This window comes from Alnus glutinosa, chromosome 14 (genome assembly GCF_958979055.1).
Source record: "Alnus glutinosa chromosome 14, dhAlnGlut1.1, whole genome shotgun sequence".
NCBI lineage: Eukaryota > Viridiplantae > Streptophyta > Magnoliopsida > Fagales > Betulaceae > Alnus > Alnus glutinosa.
The window spans coordinates 23,607,049-23,625,343 of record NC_084899.1 but is presented as its reverse complement, the minus strand read 5'-3'; the positions used below and the strand labels follow the sequence as shown (position 1 = coordinate 23,625,343).

The window sequence follows — 18,295 nt, the reverse complement described above, 5'->3', positions numbered from 1 at the left end:
CATATCAGGGAATTTCCACAACAGGGATTTCCATAACAGGACACCGTAATTTTCAGAGAGCTTCTAGAAGATTATTTGCAGAATATATTTTTCAATACGGAAATGACTGATTAGAACAAGTATCTGCACAAAATAGCACTAAGAACTGAAAGGTCCTAGTGAAGGAAAGTTTCTCGAAATTTTACAGCTCAGAAAGTCGGTTTTCCCTAGAGACCGTCTGGACGCCCAGCTGCTAAAGTCTGGACGCTCAGCTCAAAGACTCAGAGTCCTATGAAGGTCCGAACGCTACAACAGACGGTGAAGTCAGTAGCTCAAGGTCCAAAAGCTGTTCGGATAGGCCCAGCGGATGTTGAAGTCAGTAAGTTCCCATTAGCAAGGAGTCCGAACTATTATGCGATGATTGGGGACAGAGGAACTACTTTATGCAACCGTTCGGACACTAGAGTTTCCAAGTCCGAACGCGCTCCGGACGTCCAGAAGCCAGGTTCAGACGCCGCCTATGCAAATCCGAGTTTGAGTAGAATTAGAATTTCTGAAGCCTATTTAAAGAGACTCATAGGTTGTGTAATTTCAAGAATTCCATAGTAGAATTCTCATTGTGCTAAGAGATGACGTTTAGGTAGATATTGTTAGATATGCTAACTCTCTCAGAGTATTTGTGTGATTTAATCAACCATTGAAATCTAACTTAGAGAGGAGCTCTAAGATAAAAAATTCCATTGAAGAACTCTTCAGACAGGAAGTCTGGTTGAAAGACGTTCATGTATATGTACATGTCAGAATTCAAGTTACAACTAATGTATCAGGTTATATGAGTACAACTGCTTTGTAACTAACTATTTATTATGTTAGTGAATTTCCTGAGTTTGGCTGCCCTGGTGATTTTTTTCTTTGATACAAAGGGTTTTTACTTCGTAATCAAAATACGTGTTCTATACTTTTCCGTATTTTATATTTTAGTTGCATATTTGGTTTGTTTACACACATACATTTAAGGAGTCTTTATTTTTCATATGGAAAATGTGGTAGAATAACGTGACTTGAGTAAAAGCGTGATCGACCTTGAGAAGACATACATAAGTTGTTGAATGAAAGTTCATGATTACTACATGAAATAAATGGAGTATTGCCCCATGTAGTTTCATTACATTCATGAAAATCATGCAGGTCATGAAGGAAGGGAGGAGGAAAAAGTGCATGCAAAAATATCATCTGGCTAATGTTCGTTTCTCTTATTCCTTGCGCATTTGACAATTAATTATCGGACTAGTCTTCTGATTTCTAAAGATGGCTGCTATTTTATCTGGCTGTGCTCATCTGGGTTCTTCTTCTTCTTGTAATACTATTAATTAACCCAGAGAACCCAAATGCACTGACAGTGACCGAGAGAGGCCAAAGAAGATCCGAATCTTTCACTTTCTGTACTACGTACAGAAAATTTTTCATCAGAAATATATATATTGCAGCGCATTATCCTCATACAGCTTCGATTTAGCCTCAAGATTGGACTGTAACGAGGATATATCAACAACAGTAACCAATGGGCTACCGGAGACAGTTTGGAGTTATCGTCATCATTATCATTTTGCAAAGCATCAAACCCATCATCTTCACCACTTTTCCAACAGCAAGTTCACAGTATCTCTATACTCCACATTTTACAAATTCATAAAAAAAATAAAAAAATAAAGAAAAAAAGAGATAGTCCAACTGAGATCAACCCGGTGAGCCGCTTTGTTCAGGAAGCGGTCGTTTGGGCTGGCCTAGAGTTCCATCAATTTATTACCCCTACTCAGGTTACAGGCTCACGTTACAAAGCCCGGCGATTGTTGCCATATCACTAGACCAATATAAAGAGTAAAGCTTTTTGCTTCTTATCGATGTGGGATTGACCCTTGTATGTTTCTGTTTTAAAAACACAGGGATTTATATTTCTGGTGGTATATAACTTCTCTTGATTTTTCTTTTTTACTGAATACATGATTACTCATCAGTAATTTCATGCAAATCAACAAACAAAATTGATGCAGTTAAAAGCATTTTACCCATTTGACAAGAGGGCAATACTTCTCGCAAACAGAAGGGGGGGCTAATGAACCGAAGGATCAACTCTCGTGGAAGGTGGGTTGCAGGGGTGAAAAAACCTCCTGCAGTGTAGGTATTATTTCTAGTTCATGTAATTTGTTCTTCAGCCATCCTTTTTTCCTCCATTCTGTTGGATTTTGAGATTTCAATTATTGTTTCAATATGTTTTAGATATTCATGCTTCTTACGCTTGTTTATCCAAAAATTAAAAATAAAATCACACAAGGTCCTGCAAATTTGAGACTGGGTTTCTGCATATATATATTTCTCTCCATCTCAATACTTTGGTGATGAAGAATCATTCCCCTGCTATCTTTGTGCATTTCTATGTACTCATCTTCTCATCTTAACCCATGGAATATTGCTTCTCTTCAAGAAGATTGAATTTGTGGCAAAAGATCATCTACTTTGCCTTCAAAATGACATTATTTCTGCAGTATTGTAAGCAAATGTATGTATTAAATTTGTAGACTTGAAGGGTATGGGAAATATGAATCACAGGAAGAATTGGGTAAAAAATAGAATAAAAAAGAAGAAGATTGATGAAATTGATCTTCAAAACTCTTACATTAAAACCACCCAGATAAATACAACCAAAACCCTAAATTCTCACTCATCCTCATCACCACTCTCATCACTAAAATAGCTTGCTTTCTTGCCCTTCTTCATCTTCTTTTTATCCCCATCGCTCTCGCCCATCGTCAACAACCGCTGGTCCGCCCCGTTGTCCACCACCGATGCCCAATTCTCATCATCAAACGCCGGAGCCTCTTCATCATCATCCAAACCCACCTCCTTCACTTGGGCCGCCGCACCACCCCGAGGTCTTTTGGGCACCGGCCGCTCCCGGGGGCCCAGCTGGTTCCTGGGGCACTCGTAGGACAGGTGTCCCCCCTCTCCGCACTCGTAGCACCGGGACTTGTCCTTGTACTCGCGCTTTCGAATGAACTCCGGGGCTCGTCCGTTGTCGGCGGCGATGGAGGCGGAGACGGTGCGCCCGTTGAGGACCTTCCCGTGCATCTGACGCGTCGCAGAGAGCGCATCAGCGGCAGAGACAAACTGGATGAAGGCCACGCCCCTGCTGATGCGCGTGGCGCGGTCCTTGAGGACAGTGACGCGCGCGACCTTGCCGAAGGTGGAGAAGAGCGTGTGGAGATCGGAGTTTGTGAGCGAGTAGTCGAGGTTGGACACGTAGAGGGTCGACTTGGAGGGAGCGAGGCCTCCTGAGCCTCCCCCGCCTTTGGGTTTCTTTTTGTGGGGTTCAGAGCCTGTTGCGGCGGAGTATGTGGCGGCGGGATTTGAAGAAGAGGAATAGCGGTAATAGAAGGTTTCATCGTCGTCGCTATCGCTGTTATTGTTCCGCACCATCGTCTTTTTCACTATGCCTGCTGCTCTCTTTAACAAGTGATTTTAATTAAGGTACAAAATCTGCAAAGAACTTTCCCACATTAACAACTCCTCGATTGATACACGATTCCTCCGTTCAAAAAACATAATCAAAATGGTAACTTAAGACCAAAAAGAACAAAAAAAAGTTTTAGATGCCAAAACCCAAAACAGAAGAAGTAAATTAAAGAAGAAGAAGAAGAGCAGAGGGTTTACCGGATCTTTAACAGTAGACAGAGTCGGAGAGAGGAACAGGGATTCTAGGACCTGCTTGGTACCGCAAAAAGCATTTCTCTGTTCTTAGGTTTTTCTGGGCCTACTTAATGTATGTTAAAATGGGAGTATAAGCCTGAGGTGAATTGGTCTGGGCTTGGATTTGCATACTCGGTGGGTAATTGAACTTGCAAGCCTAAAGCCTCTGATTGCTTAAGGCTTAGACAGAGCATTCTGGGCCAGACTATGTTAGACAAATAAGGGTCGAATGTCGGGTTCAAATTGTATTGAGGTATAAGCAAGTGATTATATAGATCAATCCTAATTCAATTCATTTAATTAAACATGTCATACTCTTCAATTATAAATCGCTAATTTTATATTGGGTTCATGTCAAATTTGCGGGTCTTGTTAAAATTATCAGCCTAAAACAATAGATCTCTTCTATAACCGAAAAAATAAAATAAAATAAAATATGCGCTCCAATTTCACTAGCCTCATACCTTTGAGTTGTGTTAGAGAAAATGCTTCCAATTAAGTTTATTAAACTGATTTGTATTCTTAGAGTATGTGTTTCTCTCATGTAATTTTAAAAATATATATATATTTTTTTTAAAAAAAAGACACATGCTTGAATGATATATGTTAATTTAATGAATTGACTTGAAATAATCTTCTCCAACCCAATATTTTATTTTTATTTTTTTAAAAAACCTATCCCTAATTTCTCACCAATAGTAGGTTGAATTTTTACTTATTTTTTTAAGAAGAAAAATATCACTATATTACGATATTATGACAGAAATTAGCTCCAAATTAGTCTAATAAAGTGATAAGTGTTTCTAAAAAAATAGATTGTAGAAAAGAGAATGAATGAAAGATTTATAAAAAGAAATCCCATTAAAATGAATAAAATTTCTGCAATATATCCTCGAAGGAAAAAAAAAATGTAAAAAAATAGAATTAACGAAAGATTTATGAAATTAAGTCTTGTTTTGGCACAACAAACTAACGGAGTAATATTACTAATTTACTACGTGATTTGCACATTCAAATGATCATAACATTCATGAACTTTGTAGCTCAAATATTGAACATTTTGAAATTAACAAACAAAGATGCAGCTAGTAGATATTATTTTAAAAATGAAACATGAAAATAGACTAGAGCATGGTTTAGAGTGCGTTTGGCATTTATAATTTGCACTGATCTTCTGCTTCCACAAATCTCTCATGAAAAACAGAAAACCTGTTTTGAAAACTGCAACCAAACATGTTTGCACTTGTGTAAGCTTTTAGCTTAGATTAGCATATTCTAAGCATAATTCACTTGCTGAGTTGGATATACCTAGCAAACAACTATAAGCAAGAAACACATAATGGTTTGTAATTGTACTTTGACATGTGAATAATTTGCATTCCACGAAACTCAATTAATCCGCTTATTGTTTATTGAAACTTTGATATGCATGGCGCTGATGTGGCATGTATATAATATGTGGCATTTGGAACTGGTGTCGACTTTTAAAGAGTATTTAGTGGCACTGACATTGATTACTTCTAGTTTTTTGACGAAAATTTGGACGGGAGTACCATTTCTATCTTTAGCCAAAATCAAAATACCATATGTGATACGAAATGAGCCACATGGGACAAAAAATAAAAGAGTTAAATCATGTGGGGCTAAAAGGTGTTTAACCCATTAAAAAAAAAAAACTTGGATTATAAAATAATTTTACAATCAGAAATTTGAAAAACTGAAAATAATAATAAAAAAAAATTAACATTTTTTCTTTTTTCTGAGCAACAAAACAAAAATGACATACGCCTCTGCTTTGGAATTTCCAGTAACAAAGCTGTCGTTCCTCTCAAGCTTCTTTTTCCAACACTAGCATTGACTCTTCTCCGTCCCTTCTCTTTCCAAATCATCCCCATTCACTCTTTTTTCCCAAAATTTTAATGTTTTTTATTTCTAAATTATATTAATAAGGCATATAAAATATGTGTCGATTTTGGATTGGTTTGACGTAACATGTCGTTAAAATATTAGGTAGGAGTGAAAATGCGGATGCGGTTATCACTTTTAGGTATCCACATTCGTGCGGTTATTAAATACGGTTATTATCCATTATCTGCATATGCAGTAATGGTCATTTTGGATTACTATCCAAATCTATATGCAAACTTAAATAATGTGGTTATTACTATATGCAAGCTTAAATAAATTAATATTTCACTTGTTACACAATTCATGATTATCAGGCATAAATAGTCATTGTTTCATAGAGTAATTAAAATTTGAATTACTCAAAAAAAAAAAAAAAGAAATAAATATAGTAAGGTATGATTTTGAGATGACAGTAAAAAAAATCTAACATAATCTATATATATATATATATATATATATATATATATATATATATATATATATATATATATATATATATATATATATATTAAATTCAATTCACTAAAACAACGTCGTTTCGAACTCAGGAAGATTAAGATCTTTAGATTTTATATATATATATATATAAAGAAATGAAATATAGATGCGGTTATTAAACCTAAAACTGCATCCGCAAATGCGGATAAAGAATATCGGTTAGGTGCGAATAATAAACTAAAAAACTATTAAGAACAATCTCTACTTTACCTTAATGTAGTTGCTTGCTAAAACCAAACGGTCCAAACCCAAACAATAAAGTCTCAATAAGATAAATCGATCAATCTTCCTTTAGAGCCAATCACCCTTTACTATTTCTTTATTTATTTATTTATTTTTATTTATTTCAATGTGACTTGTTCCATCAGTATGATAGACTCTTTTACTAAAAGAGCATTACACATGTACATGAAGGGAATATTAAAAGCTTGACAGAATAAGGACAAGAATATGCTATCTCTCTCTCTCTCTCTCTCTCTCTCTCTCTCTCTGTCTGTCTGCCATGATACTAGCTCTCATCAGGCAACCATCATAGAGAAGGAAACTTGTAGGACTAAAATAGAACTAAAAGCTGATAAACAATTCCACAAACCCTGGTGTATACACCATAAATGGCCTCTGAAACAATAAAATACATTCAGAACAAATCATTGCTTATTTAAAAAGAAAAAAGAAAAACCATGGGCAACCATGATGTCAGAGATGATCATTTAAAGAAACCATCATCGAAGTTGAGAGAATAGCTGTGAAGATCGTAGCTGTACCGTGCCCTGTTCCTTTGCCAACCCAAAGTTTGCTTCCACTGTGACTTGAACTTCCCAACCAACTGCCTCAAGGCGTTCGATCCATGGCAACAATCCAGCAACGTTCTTCTCTTGACACTCCCAAGTGTGGCAGCAGACCCAGCACTAGCAATTCTCTTCCCCAGCTTCAAGAACTGGGTCCTCCTCAAGCTAGAGATGCTTGTTATTTTCATTGTTATAGCTCCTTTCCCACCAGCAGCTGTGTATTGTTTCAAGGAGAGCTTGTATGGCTGGAAGCAATGAACTGCCTAGATTATATAGCCAAAAGAAAACATGAAGACTGCACTTTCCAATGTCAATTTCGGTTGGCAGGTATCACATCTTTACATGTCACTCTCCCATTTGGCAGAGATAAGAACCATCACCATCAACACCTCATCTACCTTTGCTTTACGACCATACCTAGTCAGAATGGCCCCAGCTTGGAGAGTGTCCAAGAATTGCATATGGTGATGTAACATCAGTAGTGGTGATTGAGCATTTTTTGCACTCGATAGCCTTCAAAAAGGTTGATACTTTTTGTCATTTGTCATCTTCCTTCTATTTTACTCAAAACTTTCCCAGAAGCATCACTAAAGAAAAAGTAGGATAATTAGGTCTTGTCCGAGGTAAATCTTTACACCGTCCACACCCAAATGCCCAAGAACTGCCTGCTTAAACACTTTTTTTTATTTAAAAAAAAAAAAAAAAAAAAAAAAAAAAAAAAAAAAAAACCTTTTGGCCTTTCTATTGCAAGCTAGATCACAGTTTTTTTTTTTTTTTTATAGAAAAGGCCCATAAAAATGTGTAAATCATACGGAAGAGAGAGAGAGAGAGAGAGAGAGGAGGGGGGGAGGGATCGAATAATACTTTTGAGATGAATACAAAATTCTAAATAGGAAAGACAAACAAATCTTATCTAAGGAGGGTATAGAAAGAAGAGAAGTTGGACACAAACTATCGTGTAAATGAATAATGACTTTTTACACACAAACACATACAGATAGATACCATCTTCCTCCAAATGGTAACTTCCTCTTACACAAAATCCTATGTTGCCATATAAAAACAGGCACATATTCTACCTAACAAACACGGAAGACAAATCACTTCTGTACATGGACAGAATTAGAAGTGCCGAATTCATTAGAATTAAAAAATAGGCTTCCGGTTTTACATAAAAAATTCTGGTTCAGAAATCAACCCACTTTTAGGTAAAAAAAAAAGTTATCAAAATCATTTCAACATGGGATGAGAAATCATTTTTGCACATCTCTTGTACATCTTTTGTGCATTACTTTTCTAAATCAACTATTGAATTTGTAGGACCCACATGTGGATCATGTGGATCCTACAGATCTAATGGTTGATTTAGAAAAGCGATGTACAAAAGATGTACATGTAACATGTCTCTAGACATACCAGAATGGCAGAATTTCACTGGCATTTTCGGCACCCTTTTCCTTCTGCAGTATCACACCAAGGCACAACTACACCATCACACTAGATTGCTAAAAATTCTACGTCTTACAAAGGAAACTCAGAACCAAATGGAAATTTTGAGCCCCGGAAAGAATTTGATGGCAAAAATATTAACAAGAAGACTCTAGAACAAGTACTTAGGAAACACAAGTGTAGCAATCTTTCATGTATGAGCAAACAAGAACGGTTATACGAAATGTGTCGAATACAAGTTCTTACAGTAAACTAGCCAGCTATCGAGCACTAGTGGCACCATGCAATAGATGAGAGCCCTGAACATGAATGATGTAGAGGCACCAAATTCTCTCAGCAAGTTCACCTGAGAATACATCATATTTAATTTCTTGTATATTTTAGAAAAAAAATTTCTCTTCCTGATAAATAAATCTTGAACATTGATTAGAGTCATCTATATTGTCCCCATAAAAACTTATAAGAGTAATAACGAGTAAGAAAAACTATTAGATGCATTGTTTGCTCTGCATGTGTGTGACCTAGCATCCAGGGTCTATTACATCTACAGGTTTGATTAACTAGTTCCAACTCTTATATGCTGAGAAGCTCAGTGCCAATTTTTAGTGTTCAATTATTGACTTCCATGAATTGGAACACATACTGTACAGACAAGCAATGAATGCAGTTCTTCCTATGGTATTAACAATACAAAATACTTAAGGAATCTCTATATACATTACCTATTGACCTAAACTTCAAATGGACAACCAAGTCCAATACAGGTTGCAGACAATTTCCACTATTTCATTGTGCAAGGCTCAAGCTCACTGGAGTATGATAAAAATGTAATGTACAAAACTATGGAGCCTATCATGACTCAGTTTCAAACTTAATTTTTCACATGAGACATGTAAAAGATGTACGAGCAAAGCAACTATCAGGAGGTGGACAGGGTCCATGAGCACAAAGTGTCTCATCAAATCTGCTTGCTATAACTATCACAATTTCAATGATCAAATCATACTCACATGCTAAGGTGTTAAATATGCAGATATTTGTTACGATACCCTAAATACAAATAAACCTGCTGGCTATCACAACACCAATACCCTAACATTAAATCACATGCTGAGATGTTCAATCTTATAGATATTCATTACAAGAGTCCTCAACTATGACAAACTACAGAGGACAGCCAGATGTATTTCTATGAACAGCAGCAGAGGAAAAAAAGAAAATGTGGTGTCATTGAATATACTCACAGGTGTTGTGTTCCTTCATATCTTGAGAACAACTGCAGCATCTACATAACAGAATAAATGCAAATTGCTAGAAGAAATGGAAGTATTTTTTTACAAGGATCAAACATATGGAAACAAATTACAATAAGGGAAAAAGAGATGCACAAATACAAAACCTCATTGTCGAAAAATCTCCTTTGAATTGAGTCACCACTTCGCTCAAGTACAATCTTAACAAGGGTGACCTGTGACACAAGTTATTACCATCTTCAAATGCAAAGCAAGTGAACTGAAATACTAGAATGCTTCAAAGAAGTTTGCAGGGCTGTTTTAGAAGAGGTATCTGGATCCCATGGAAAGAGAACTAGAGTCTCCTTAAATATGGAAATATCACCATAACCCTGAGACACAAGTTATTACCATCTTCAAATGCAAACCAAGTGAACTGAAATACTAGATTGCTTCAAAGAAATTTGCAGGGCTGTTTTAGAAGAGGTATCTGGATCCCACGGAAAGAGAACTAGAGTCTCCTTAAATATGGAAATATCACCATAATCACCCAATAATACACTCTAAATATTAGGCCATTTGCAAAAGTTGTTCTAATGCACCTCTAGACTTGTTGGAAATCTGTCTCTAATTCCAGGTCAATTCTTATAACAATAAAAATGAACTGGTATACATTTCATCTTGTATGCACACATTAGATAGAAGAATCATTGGAGTACCAGCGTGGAATTGCAGCTGCTGCAAGGGCAGGGGATATTTTCCATAATTCATACAGTTGACCACCCAGCAGTCCAGTCAGATAATCAAGAATGCCACTTTCCTAGTTTAAACCACAGGAAATAACCATAAATAGTGATGTAAACAGTGGCCTCCAATGGACAGCTAAAACAATAAGAGCATGTAAGCAAAGAAGAATGATGATTACAGCATTAACTTGCAAGAAGAAAAAAACAATATACAATGAATCCAAGATATAAACATGACAAATCTGGATTAGAAATGTCAACATTTCGCTCTGGCAAAACTTCCTTATTGCTTGTATAATGCACTTGTTTCAGAACACATACAGATCAACTATTCAGGAATTTGATCAGTAGAAAAAGAACCACATGAGTTATTCTTATAGTAAACAATAATTTTCAAACCAAATTAGATAACTGAAATAGAACCAATAAATATTCTGTATACAAATGTTATGAGCACAGAGAAATTTGAAATCCCCAATCGATATTCATACTAGATAAAAGACAACTTCTTTATAGTTGTAAAATTTAGTATGATGGTATACATAATTGTTCAGGCATATTGGGGTTTTTCTTTTCTCTTGATAAATTGATGCATAGTTCGCATTATATGGTATTTGCAAATTTGAAGCCTACTGAGCTCCAGGTGGATGTAGTTTCTAGAACAAATGCTTGCTATGGTTGAAAGGGCAACTGCAGATGCAGCTCAATTTCACACGATGTGACAATTATCATAAGCAAAGGTGCAGCCATGCAGGCCTCCCTCCCAATTACACTGACGTAGCAGAGTCATTCTTAACCAGCGCATTTCTACAGATTTGTGAAAGATAGCTCCAAACTTTAGCCACCAAAACCTCAGGTCATCTTTGCTGCCACAAGCAGGACAGTACCACCAATACCATGCACTATGATAAAAAGCTCCCTATACCTTAGAGCCTGCATAAACCAGGCCAGCCTAAAGCATTAGGTCAGCTGCCCTTTTAGTGCTTCCTCCAGTCAGGCTTCCACTTCCTGTAAGCATCAGCAAAGGTGACAACAGGTTTACTTGGGCAGGCATCCGTTTCCAAGACATTAGCCCCCCACTGAAGCAGGCTATTTGCCAATCAAGGGCATTGTGATTCTTTTTCAGTGGAGAGCCTGACCTGCCCTTCGACATGAAAATGGCTTTGAAGTCATTCTACCTAAGCCCTTATTATGATAAATGTCTGCCTTAGGTGGTGAAGTTGAAATGTTAATAAATCCTTACTAACATTCATCAACTCTCGAAGTAACAAGTAAGCTAATGAACCTATAACATTAAATCCCCAAAAATTTCTCAGATATTCTTGAACCTCATAGGATTTTAGTAAAAACATATCAAAATTGGAAAAATTAGCATAGGAGAAATGAAAGTTTGCATTAGTCTTGTTCAGCACATGTTCTCGCATCGACCACAAAGTCAAGACAAGTAGGTGGAATAGGCCATCTACCTCAAAGGAATTTATGCATAGAAGCAAAGGCCCATCCTACATATAGAAGATAGTGGATAAAGAAAATGAAGCTTTAAAAAACTGAATATGGTAGTAAATGGCCAGAACAAGATTAAGATTATTGACAAATGCAAATACATTCCTAGAAACACATCTCAATAAGAATCAGCAGACTAGAGAGTCATGTAACTTATTAAGATATGCATATCTATCTTTTACTCCAAACTCATCTTAAGTATAACAGATACCTTTGAATTAATTGAATTAAGGCTTTGAGATCTTCCCAAAACCAAGTTGCACAGCTCATTATATTGCTCTGGGATAGTACGGGAATAGTAAGAAACAGATGTGAAATGTTCAATTAGACAATTCCATCTGCTTGCAATGCATCCAAGTAACAAGAGCTCCTGTCTCAATGAAATAAACTAGGTATAAATATAATTAGGAAATCACTATCTGGAAAATATACTCTTAAAGGTTAGATCCATTTGCAAGTCTTGCAAAGAATTATCTATATACATCCCTATATGAACAAAATCAAGCTTGAACAAGCAGTGAGTAGCAGTCCCACAAGGAACATAAAAACAATGTTACTTGATCAAACCCCACTCACATGTAAGAGCAAGGTTTGATATCTTAAACAAGTAGAAAATAATATGTTTTCTATTCCACTGCACTGAAATTGAAACATACAGCTATAAGATATGACTTGATTAGCCACAACCCAGGCCGGATAACACTTCAAAAATACAGCTCCATACCTTTTTTCTAATAGTAAGGTAACTTTCAAACCCATTTAATTTCTATACCAACTCATAGATCACAGAATTCGACATAAGCATTACTGAATAGCATGAGATATAAAAGGGGTTTGGGAAGAAGAAGGGGGGAGAGAGAGGGAGAGAGAGAGAATTTAATATATTCTCAGTCCTAATAAACCTAAACAAAGAAAGTTTGTACCATAACTTGATACTCTGGTCACCTAATACATGTGAGGCAAGAACCTGTAGAACGGTGAATGTTTGTTTCCAATCTCATAACAAAATTAAAAAGCTTATGCCGTGGGCTACTAAGTTCTGTAGCCTCAAAGGCTAGCCTAGGGAGCAGTACCTTGACGCATCTGGTGTAATTTTGCATAATGCTAGTACCCAATTTAAGTATAAAAAATATGTATGATATTAGAAGCAAAGTGAGACTTGGACAGGTATAGGATCCTCAAAGACAAGCACCTCAACTACCAATACATTCATTATGTCTGTGATTGGGCAATTTAAGCAACATTGATAGATTGGAGCTTTCTTCCTTCAACCTTGCAATAAATTACAACATTGGGAAGCCCTTTCAGCTTTTCTGATGCAACTACATAGCAAGCATGCATATGTGTGATAGAAATTGCTGGAGAAAAATCAAACCTTTAACAAATCAACATTGAACTATGGGAAATATGTTTCTATAATTTGTTTCAAGAATTTAACTGACTTACAATTATTTCAATAGAATCATTCTCACTGTTTTTGGCTGAAATATTTAGCCCTTGAAAAATTTGTATCCACTGAACCTTAGGAGCAGAAAATATCAAGCTGGCACCTGAGACTAATCTAACAGTTCTCTTATCAAGAAAATATGAGAGAATCCTTGATTTCCAGTGTTTCCACGTGATGAACTCCAGCAACAGTTCTACATTTCTGAATAAGAAAGTCAAATACATCCCTTTCAGGCCTTACCAGTAAAGTCATGAAGATTTGTCCGGCCAATCTGACTCAATACAATATTCATGAAAAATGTCAACAAACTACATACCATAAGGCAAGTTGATTAGCACACAGCAGCAACAAAATAAAATTCACTTAAGAACTCTTGAATATCTTATGAAATAGAATTGACCCTTTCTAATAACAACAAGAACTGAAAGAACCAATTTCGTTTTTATCATTGAATGAGTCTCTAAGCCATTTTCTTAAAGAATAAGGGCATATTATGGTTTCACAAAATGTCACCACTTCTATTTATCTTCAGTGATTGGCAAAAATCAATATAAACAAAATTCTGTGTTAGTTATAAACAAACTTCTGAGTTAAACTATTCAAAAAAATAAATAAATAAATAATAAAAAAAAATCTGTTGTTAAACTGCTAGCGTGGAAGGTCTATGAGCTCTCAAGCAAATCAAGGGTACTAAAATTCTTAGAAAAGGAATATTATAATGGAGAAAAAAAAAAAAAAAAAAACACATGACATCTCCAAGTTCAGCATTAACTATGCTATCAGTGTCTTTTATTGAGGCCAACCAGGTCTTCAGATGCAACAGCTGTGAAACAGGTAAACATTAACATGTAATTTCTCAGGACATATGATGATGCCAACCGGTAAAGCAGATTTTATCAACTTTTATCTCTTGAATATAGTAAAGAAAGTCAACATTCTGCGACATGAATGAGAACAGCCATGATCCACAATATGTTCTTGAGTAGCAACTGCTACAGTAGCTATATCTCAACACATAGTTGTTAAAAACTCAGTCCAGAAAATTTCTGATTATGTATTGGGTATTACCCTGTTAAACCAAGATCTGATACGTGAGAAAACATTTGTTACAACCATATAAACTCCCAACATATTTAAACCGAATCTTAAAATCATTGTCTACATACCAGTTACAAGCTCCAAGTAATTTCCACTTCCATAGACATAGCAAATGGAGGCATTTTCTTAAACGCCTATTTAAATGCTTCTAAACAGATGCACTAACTAAACTACCGAGAGATAAGGTTGTCGTTTTAAGAATTTTGTTGAAGAGGAACAAAAAATTGACTTTTTCTATCATAACTTGAAATTTGCAATAATCAAATTGATTTTATAGGTCTAGGGACCTGAGCACCACATAGAATTTTATGAAAGTTTAGTGGACTTAATAGCAACATTAAAAAAAAAAAAATTTAAAAAAAAAAGAAAAAAAAAAAAGAAAGAAAGAAAGAAAGAAGAAGAAGGGTTTAGCAATGGACTAAAGGGCATTTTTAGCGCTGAAAAAAATACTCAATACAATATTAACTTACATTAAAGCATTTTCATTCTTTAGTTGTTCATTGAGTAAATTACTATCAGACTGACTGCTATGTCCGATGACATTTGAGAGAGTATTCAAGCCTGTCTCAACTGTTGATATGCAAGACACTGCACACCGCCTCTTGAAGATCTCTTGAACAGCATACCTTGTAAAATCATCACCAATGCATTTTTCAATCTTGTTAATTGAAGCAATGTTTGGGGATGAAATAACTAAATCCTTCGTGAAACCCCTGTCATCTGGAATTGAGTTAAGTGATGTATTCTGCAGAGTCAACTTGTTCAGATATGCATTTAGGCAATCATGCTCTGTTTCTGATAGTTCATCAAGCTCCATCTCAATGACTGCGGTCAGAAAAGCTCTGAGATGTGAATCCCTTAAAGGTAAAGTTTGGATAAAATGTTCTAATACAAATCCCCGTGCCTTGGTAAGAGTAGCAGACGTCAGATGTGCAAGACCCTTTTTTTTTTATATAACAAAGCAATCACATTGTCACAAGTAATCTGATTAGTTCTAAAATCAAGGTATATATATAAAAATAAATAAAAAAATAAAAAAATTGAAGAAAGAAATACTATCCACAACCTGAGGGAAAGAAGCATTGGAAGTCATTTCAGATAGAGCTGCATCAAGTTCCTCCAATGACTCCTGGTAAACATCTGAGTTGCTCAAACGGCTAAACACCTAGACATTTTTTTTTATTGTTAAGAAGGTTACCCATTATTACCAGGAAAACAAAAAAAAACTGCAGTTATGCTACCCCAGCTAAAAGCAAAGGAATTGATGCATAACCTGATGAAAAAATCAAAACAAACTTGAACTTCAATCAGAAAAGAGATAACACATGTAAACACATTATGCTATTAGTTGCAGCAGAAAAATCAGACATATATACACCCATGATCGATACAATAAACACAATGTACCCTACTAAAAAATCAGCAATCCATAGCAAGTATCCCACCACCGAGAAACCAATAAAGGGTTTATAAAATCAGGAGAGCATCATATACAGAGAAAACTTCTTACTGCTATGTCATCAACTAACAGAAATATTAGCGCAAAGTAAAAAGAGTATCTTTCTATCTCCCAAGAACTTGTGGAAATCCATAGAACAGCATAAATGCAAATGTACAAAAAATAATAGTAATAAAATAAAATAACGAGCCAGTTAACATCTTGCCACCAACATAAAATCTCTCATGATAATAAGTTCCTACACTTCGTAGAGGCAAAATCAAATTTTGAAAATTTTGTTTTTTCTTTCCTATTTTTCTTATAGTTGTAATTTCGATTATGGAATATTTATTCACAATGAATGTGAAAAAAAAAATATATATATATATATATATGGGCTAGGAAACCCAGAAACCCGCCTCATATGCCTGATCATCAATCTCAATATCTAAGAGATTCCTAGTGATATTCCATAAAACCAGTAATCCAACAACACAAACACACCCACAGGCACACACTCAAGCATATGTATACTGACATTTTCAAAGAAGAGGCCCCACTGAAAGGCTTTCTTGATGTTTTGGGGATCCCAGTGGGCAAGACGACCAGAGGATTGATACCCAGATGCCAGAATCAGTATATCTACGAACCCTTTTGTCAGTTTCACCATTTCCTCCAAGCTAATGTCCGGGTGGTTCCAGCCCATCTTCTTCCAAGCCCTCTGAAAAACCCAGTCCCCCAGTGATAATACTTGGCTTTAGATTCTCTGATACGCGCAAAAATTACCTCAAGCTAGTGGACAAGTGAAGAAAGGCCCAGTCTGAGTCTGGATGATTGGTTGGATTTGAACAGTACAGCAGTTGTGGAGAAAAAAATGCACGGAGAAAATAGAAGGGCTACATGTATACAGCGTCTGCGGTAGGCTTCCTGGGTTTCCCGCCCTCAACGATGGTACTTTTACCATTCTCTTTTCTTCAGTAATTAGTACCATTAATCCTGGATTATCAATAGATTTCGTTTACTATATATCTGACTGTCTGTATGTACGAAACTTTAATTTAAACATATATATTTAAAATAATTTAAAACTAATTTCTTATTAAATAAAATTGAGTTTTATAAATTATTTTAGAAAACTCTAATTATAATTTTACTAATTCTTTTAAAGTAATAACAAATATGTGACTAGTATTTTTACAGGTTGTCACAAATGGTCAAAAAAATTTTTTTTTTTTTTGAACGATGGTCAATAAATCTTTTTTTGATAAACATTCATACTGATTTCATTCATTAAACGGGTAAACAACAAGAGCATAAAACTCTTAATGGATCAGAGTAGGTAACTCTGAAATTACAATCTCTCTAATACTATTCGGATAACAATCAAGCCAAACTCGATCTGCGACAAACTGAATTTCCTCTTTTGCAAGCGTATGTGCCGCTGAGTTCGCAATAAATCTTTAATGGGCAATCATATGTATAAATCAATATAAATAAACATATAAATTAAAAATATTGATTTTTTTTTAATGTATTTTTGAGAATTTATTGTGTTTTTGGTTTGAGAAAGAAGTAAATTTATTTTTAAATGTCTTTTTTTATGTGATCTACATTTGAAAAAATGTTTTCAATTCAGTACACTAATTTATTTTGAAAAACCTTACATATATAGAACACTACTTGAAAAAAATTAAAATTAAAATTAAGAAGAGAAAGAAAACGTCACGTGGTGGTCACCTTCTACTAATTATAAGTGAAAATGCGGATACGCTTATTAGCAATATTCGTATTTTCGTCAAAAATTAATTTTACGATATAGACACTTATGACCTTTCCCTCTATGCCCTGCGGTATTAATTCCTCTGGAATTACGACCTTTATTAAAATGATGTTGTATTCACATAATGCGTATATCACTTTTAAGTATCCGCATTCGTATTCGCATTCGTATCCGCATTCGTATTCGCATTCGTATTCGCATCCGCATCCGCATCCGCATCCGCGCTACTATTGCAGTTATTAGATGCGATTATTATCCGCATATGAGATAATTGACGTTTTTCATTACTATCTAAATCTATATACAAGATTAATAATGTGGTTATTACTATATGCAAGCTTAAATAAATTAATATTTCACTTGTTACACAATTCACGATTATCAGCCATAAAAGATCATTGTTTCATAGAGTAATCGGGATTTAAATTATCCAAAGAAAAAGTAAATGTAGTGAGGTATAACTTTGAGATAATAGAAAAAAAAACCTAACATAACCTAAATGTCATAAACTTATAAAATTCAAAACGACGTCGTTTTAGTAAATTTAATTAAATATAGATGTATATAATATATATTATATATAAAGAGAATACGGATGCCATATGCGGGTAGCAAATATGAAATAGCGGTTAAAAGTATTATATATATATTTTTGAATGAGAGTTGGAACTTCCATTAATAATAA

General features: G+C 35.1%; 2 protein-coding genes across 2 annotated transcripts; both read right to left on the bottom strand.

The window, feature by feature from the left end:
- Nucleotides 1-2,609: 2,609 nt before the first annotated feature.
- Nucleotides 2,610-3,795, bottom strand: LOC133857323 (U11/U12 small nuclear ribonucleoprotein 31 kDa protein-like). Its single transcript, XM_062292543.1, has 2 exons — nt 3,688-3,795; nt 2,610-3,513 (listed from the first exon to the last, which is right to left on the bottom strand). Exon 2 carries the CDS (start codon nt 3,451-3,453, stop codon nt 2,695-2,697), a length of 759 nt encoding a protein of 252 aa, XP_062148527.1. The 5' UTR covers nt 3,454-3,513; nt 3,688-3,795; the 3' UTR covers nt 2,610-2,694.
- A 3,305-nt stretch (nt 3,796-7,100) lies between these two features.
- On the bottom strand, nt 7,101-16,796 carry LOC133856593 (uncharacterized). The gene is made up of 10 exons (XM_062291653.1): nt 16,369-16,796; nt 15,459-15,557; nt 14,863-15,332; nt 13,294-13,495; nt 12,059-12,217; nt 10,318-10,418; nt 9,766-9,834; nt 9,611-9,651; nt 8,613-8,712; nt 7,101-7,504 (listed from the first exon to the last, which is right to left on the bottom strand). Exons 1-9 carry the CDS (start codon nt 16,534-16,536, stop codon nt 8,627-8,629), a joined length of 1,395 nt encoding a protein of 464 aa, XP_062147637.1. The 5' UTR covers nt 16,537-16,796; the 3' UTR covers nt 7,101-7,504; nt 8,613-8,626.
- Between the last annotated feature and the right edge of the window lie 1,499 nt (nt 16,797-18,295).

Excerpts from the sequence above, each read along its gene's own strand:
- LOC133856593 (XM_062291653.1), bottom strand. The coding sequence starts at position 16,536 with ATGGGCTGGAACCACCCGGACATTAGCTTGGAGGAAATGGTGAAACTG. Across the intron at positions 9,835-10,317 it reads GCAGCTGCAATTCCACGCTG|GTCACCCTTGTTAAGATTGT; the intron begins GTACTCCAATGA and ends CTTGTGTCACAG. Across the intron at positions 9,652-9,765 it reads GGAGATTTTTCGACAATGAG|ATGCTGCAGTTGTTCTCAAG; the intron begins GTTTTGTATTTG and ends TCTGTTATGTAG.
- LOC133857323 (XM_062292543.1), bottom strand. The coding sequence starts at position 3,453 with ATGGTGCGGAACAATAACAGCGATAGCGACGACGATGAAACCTTCTAT.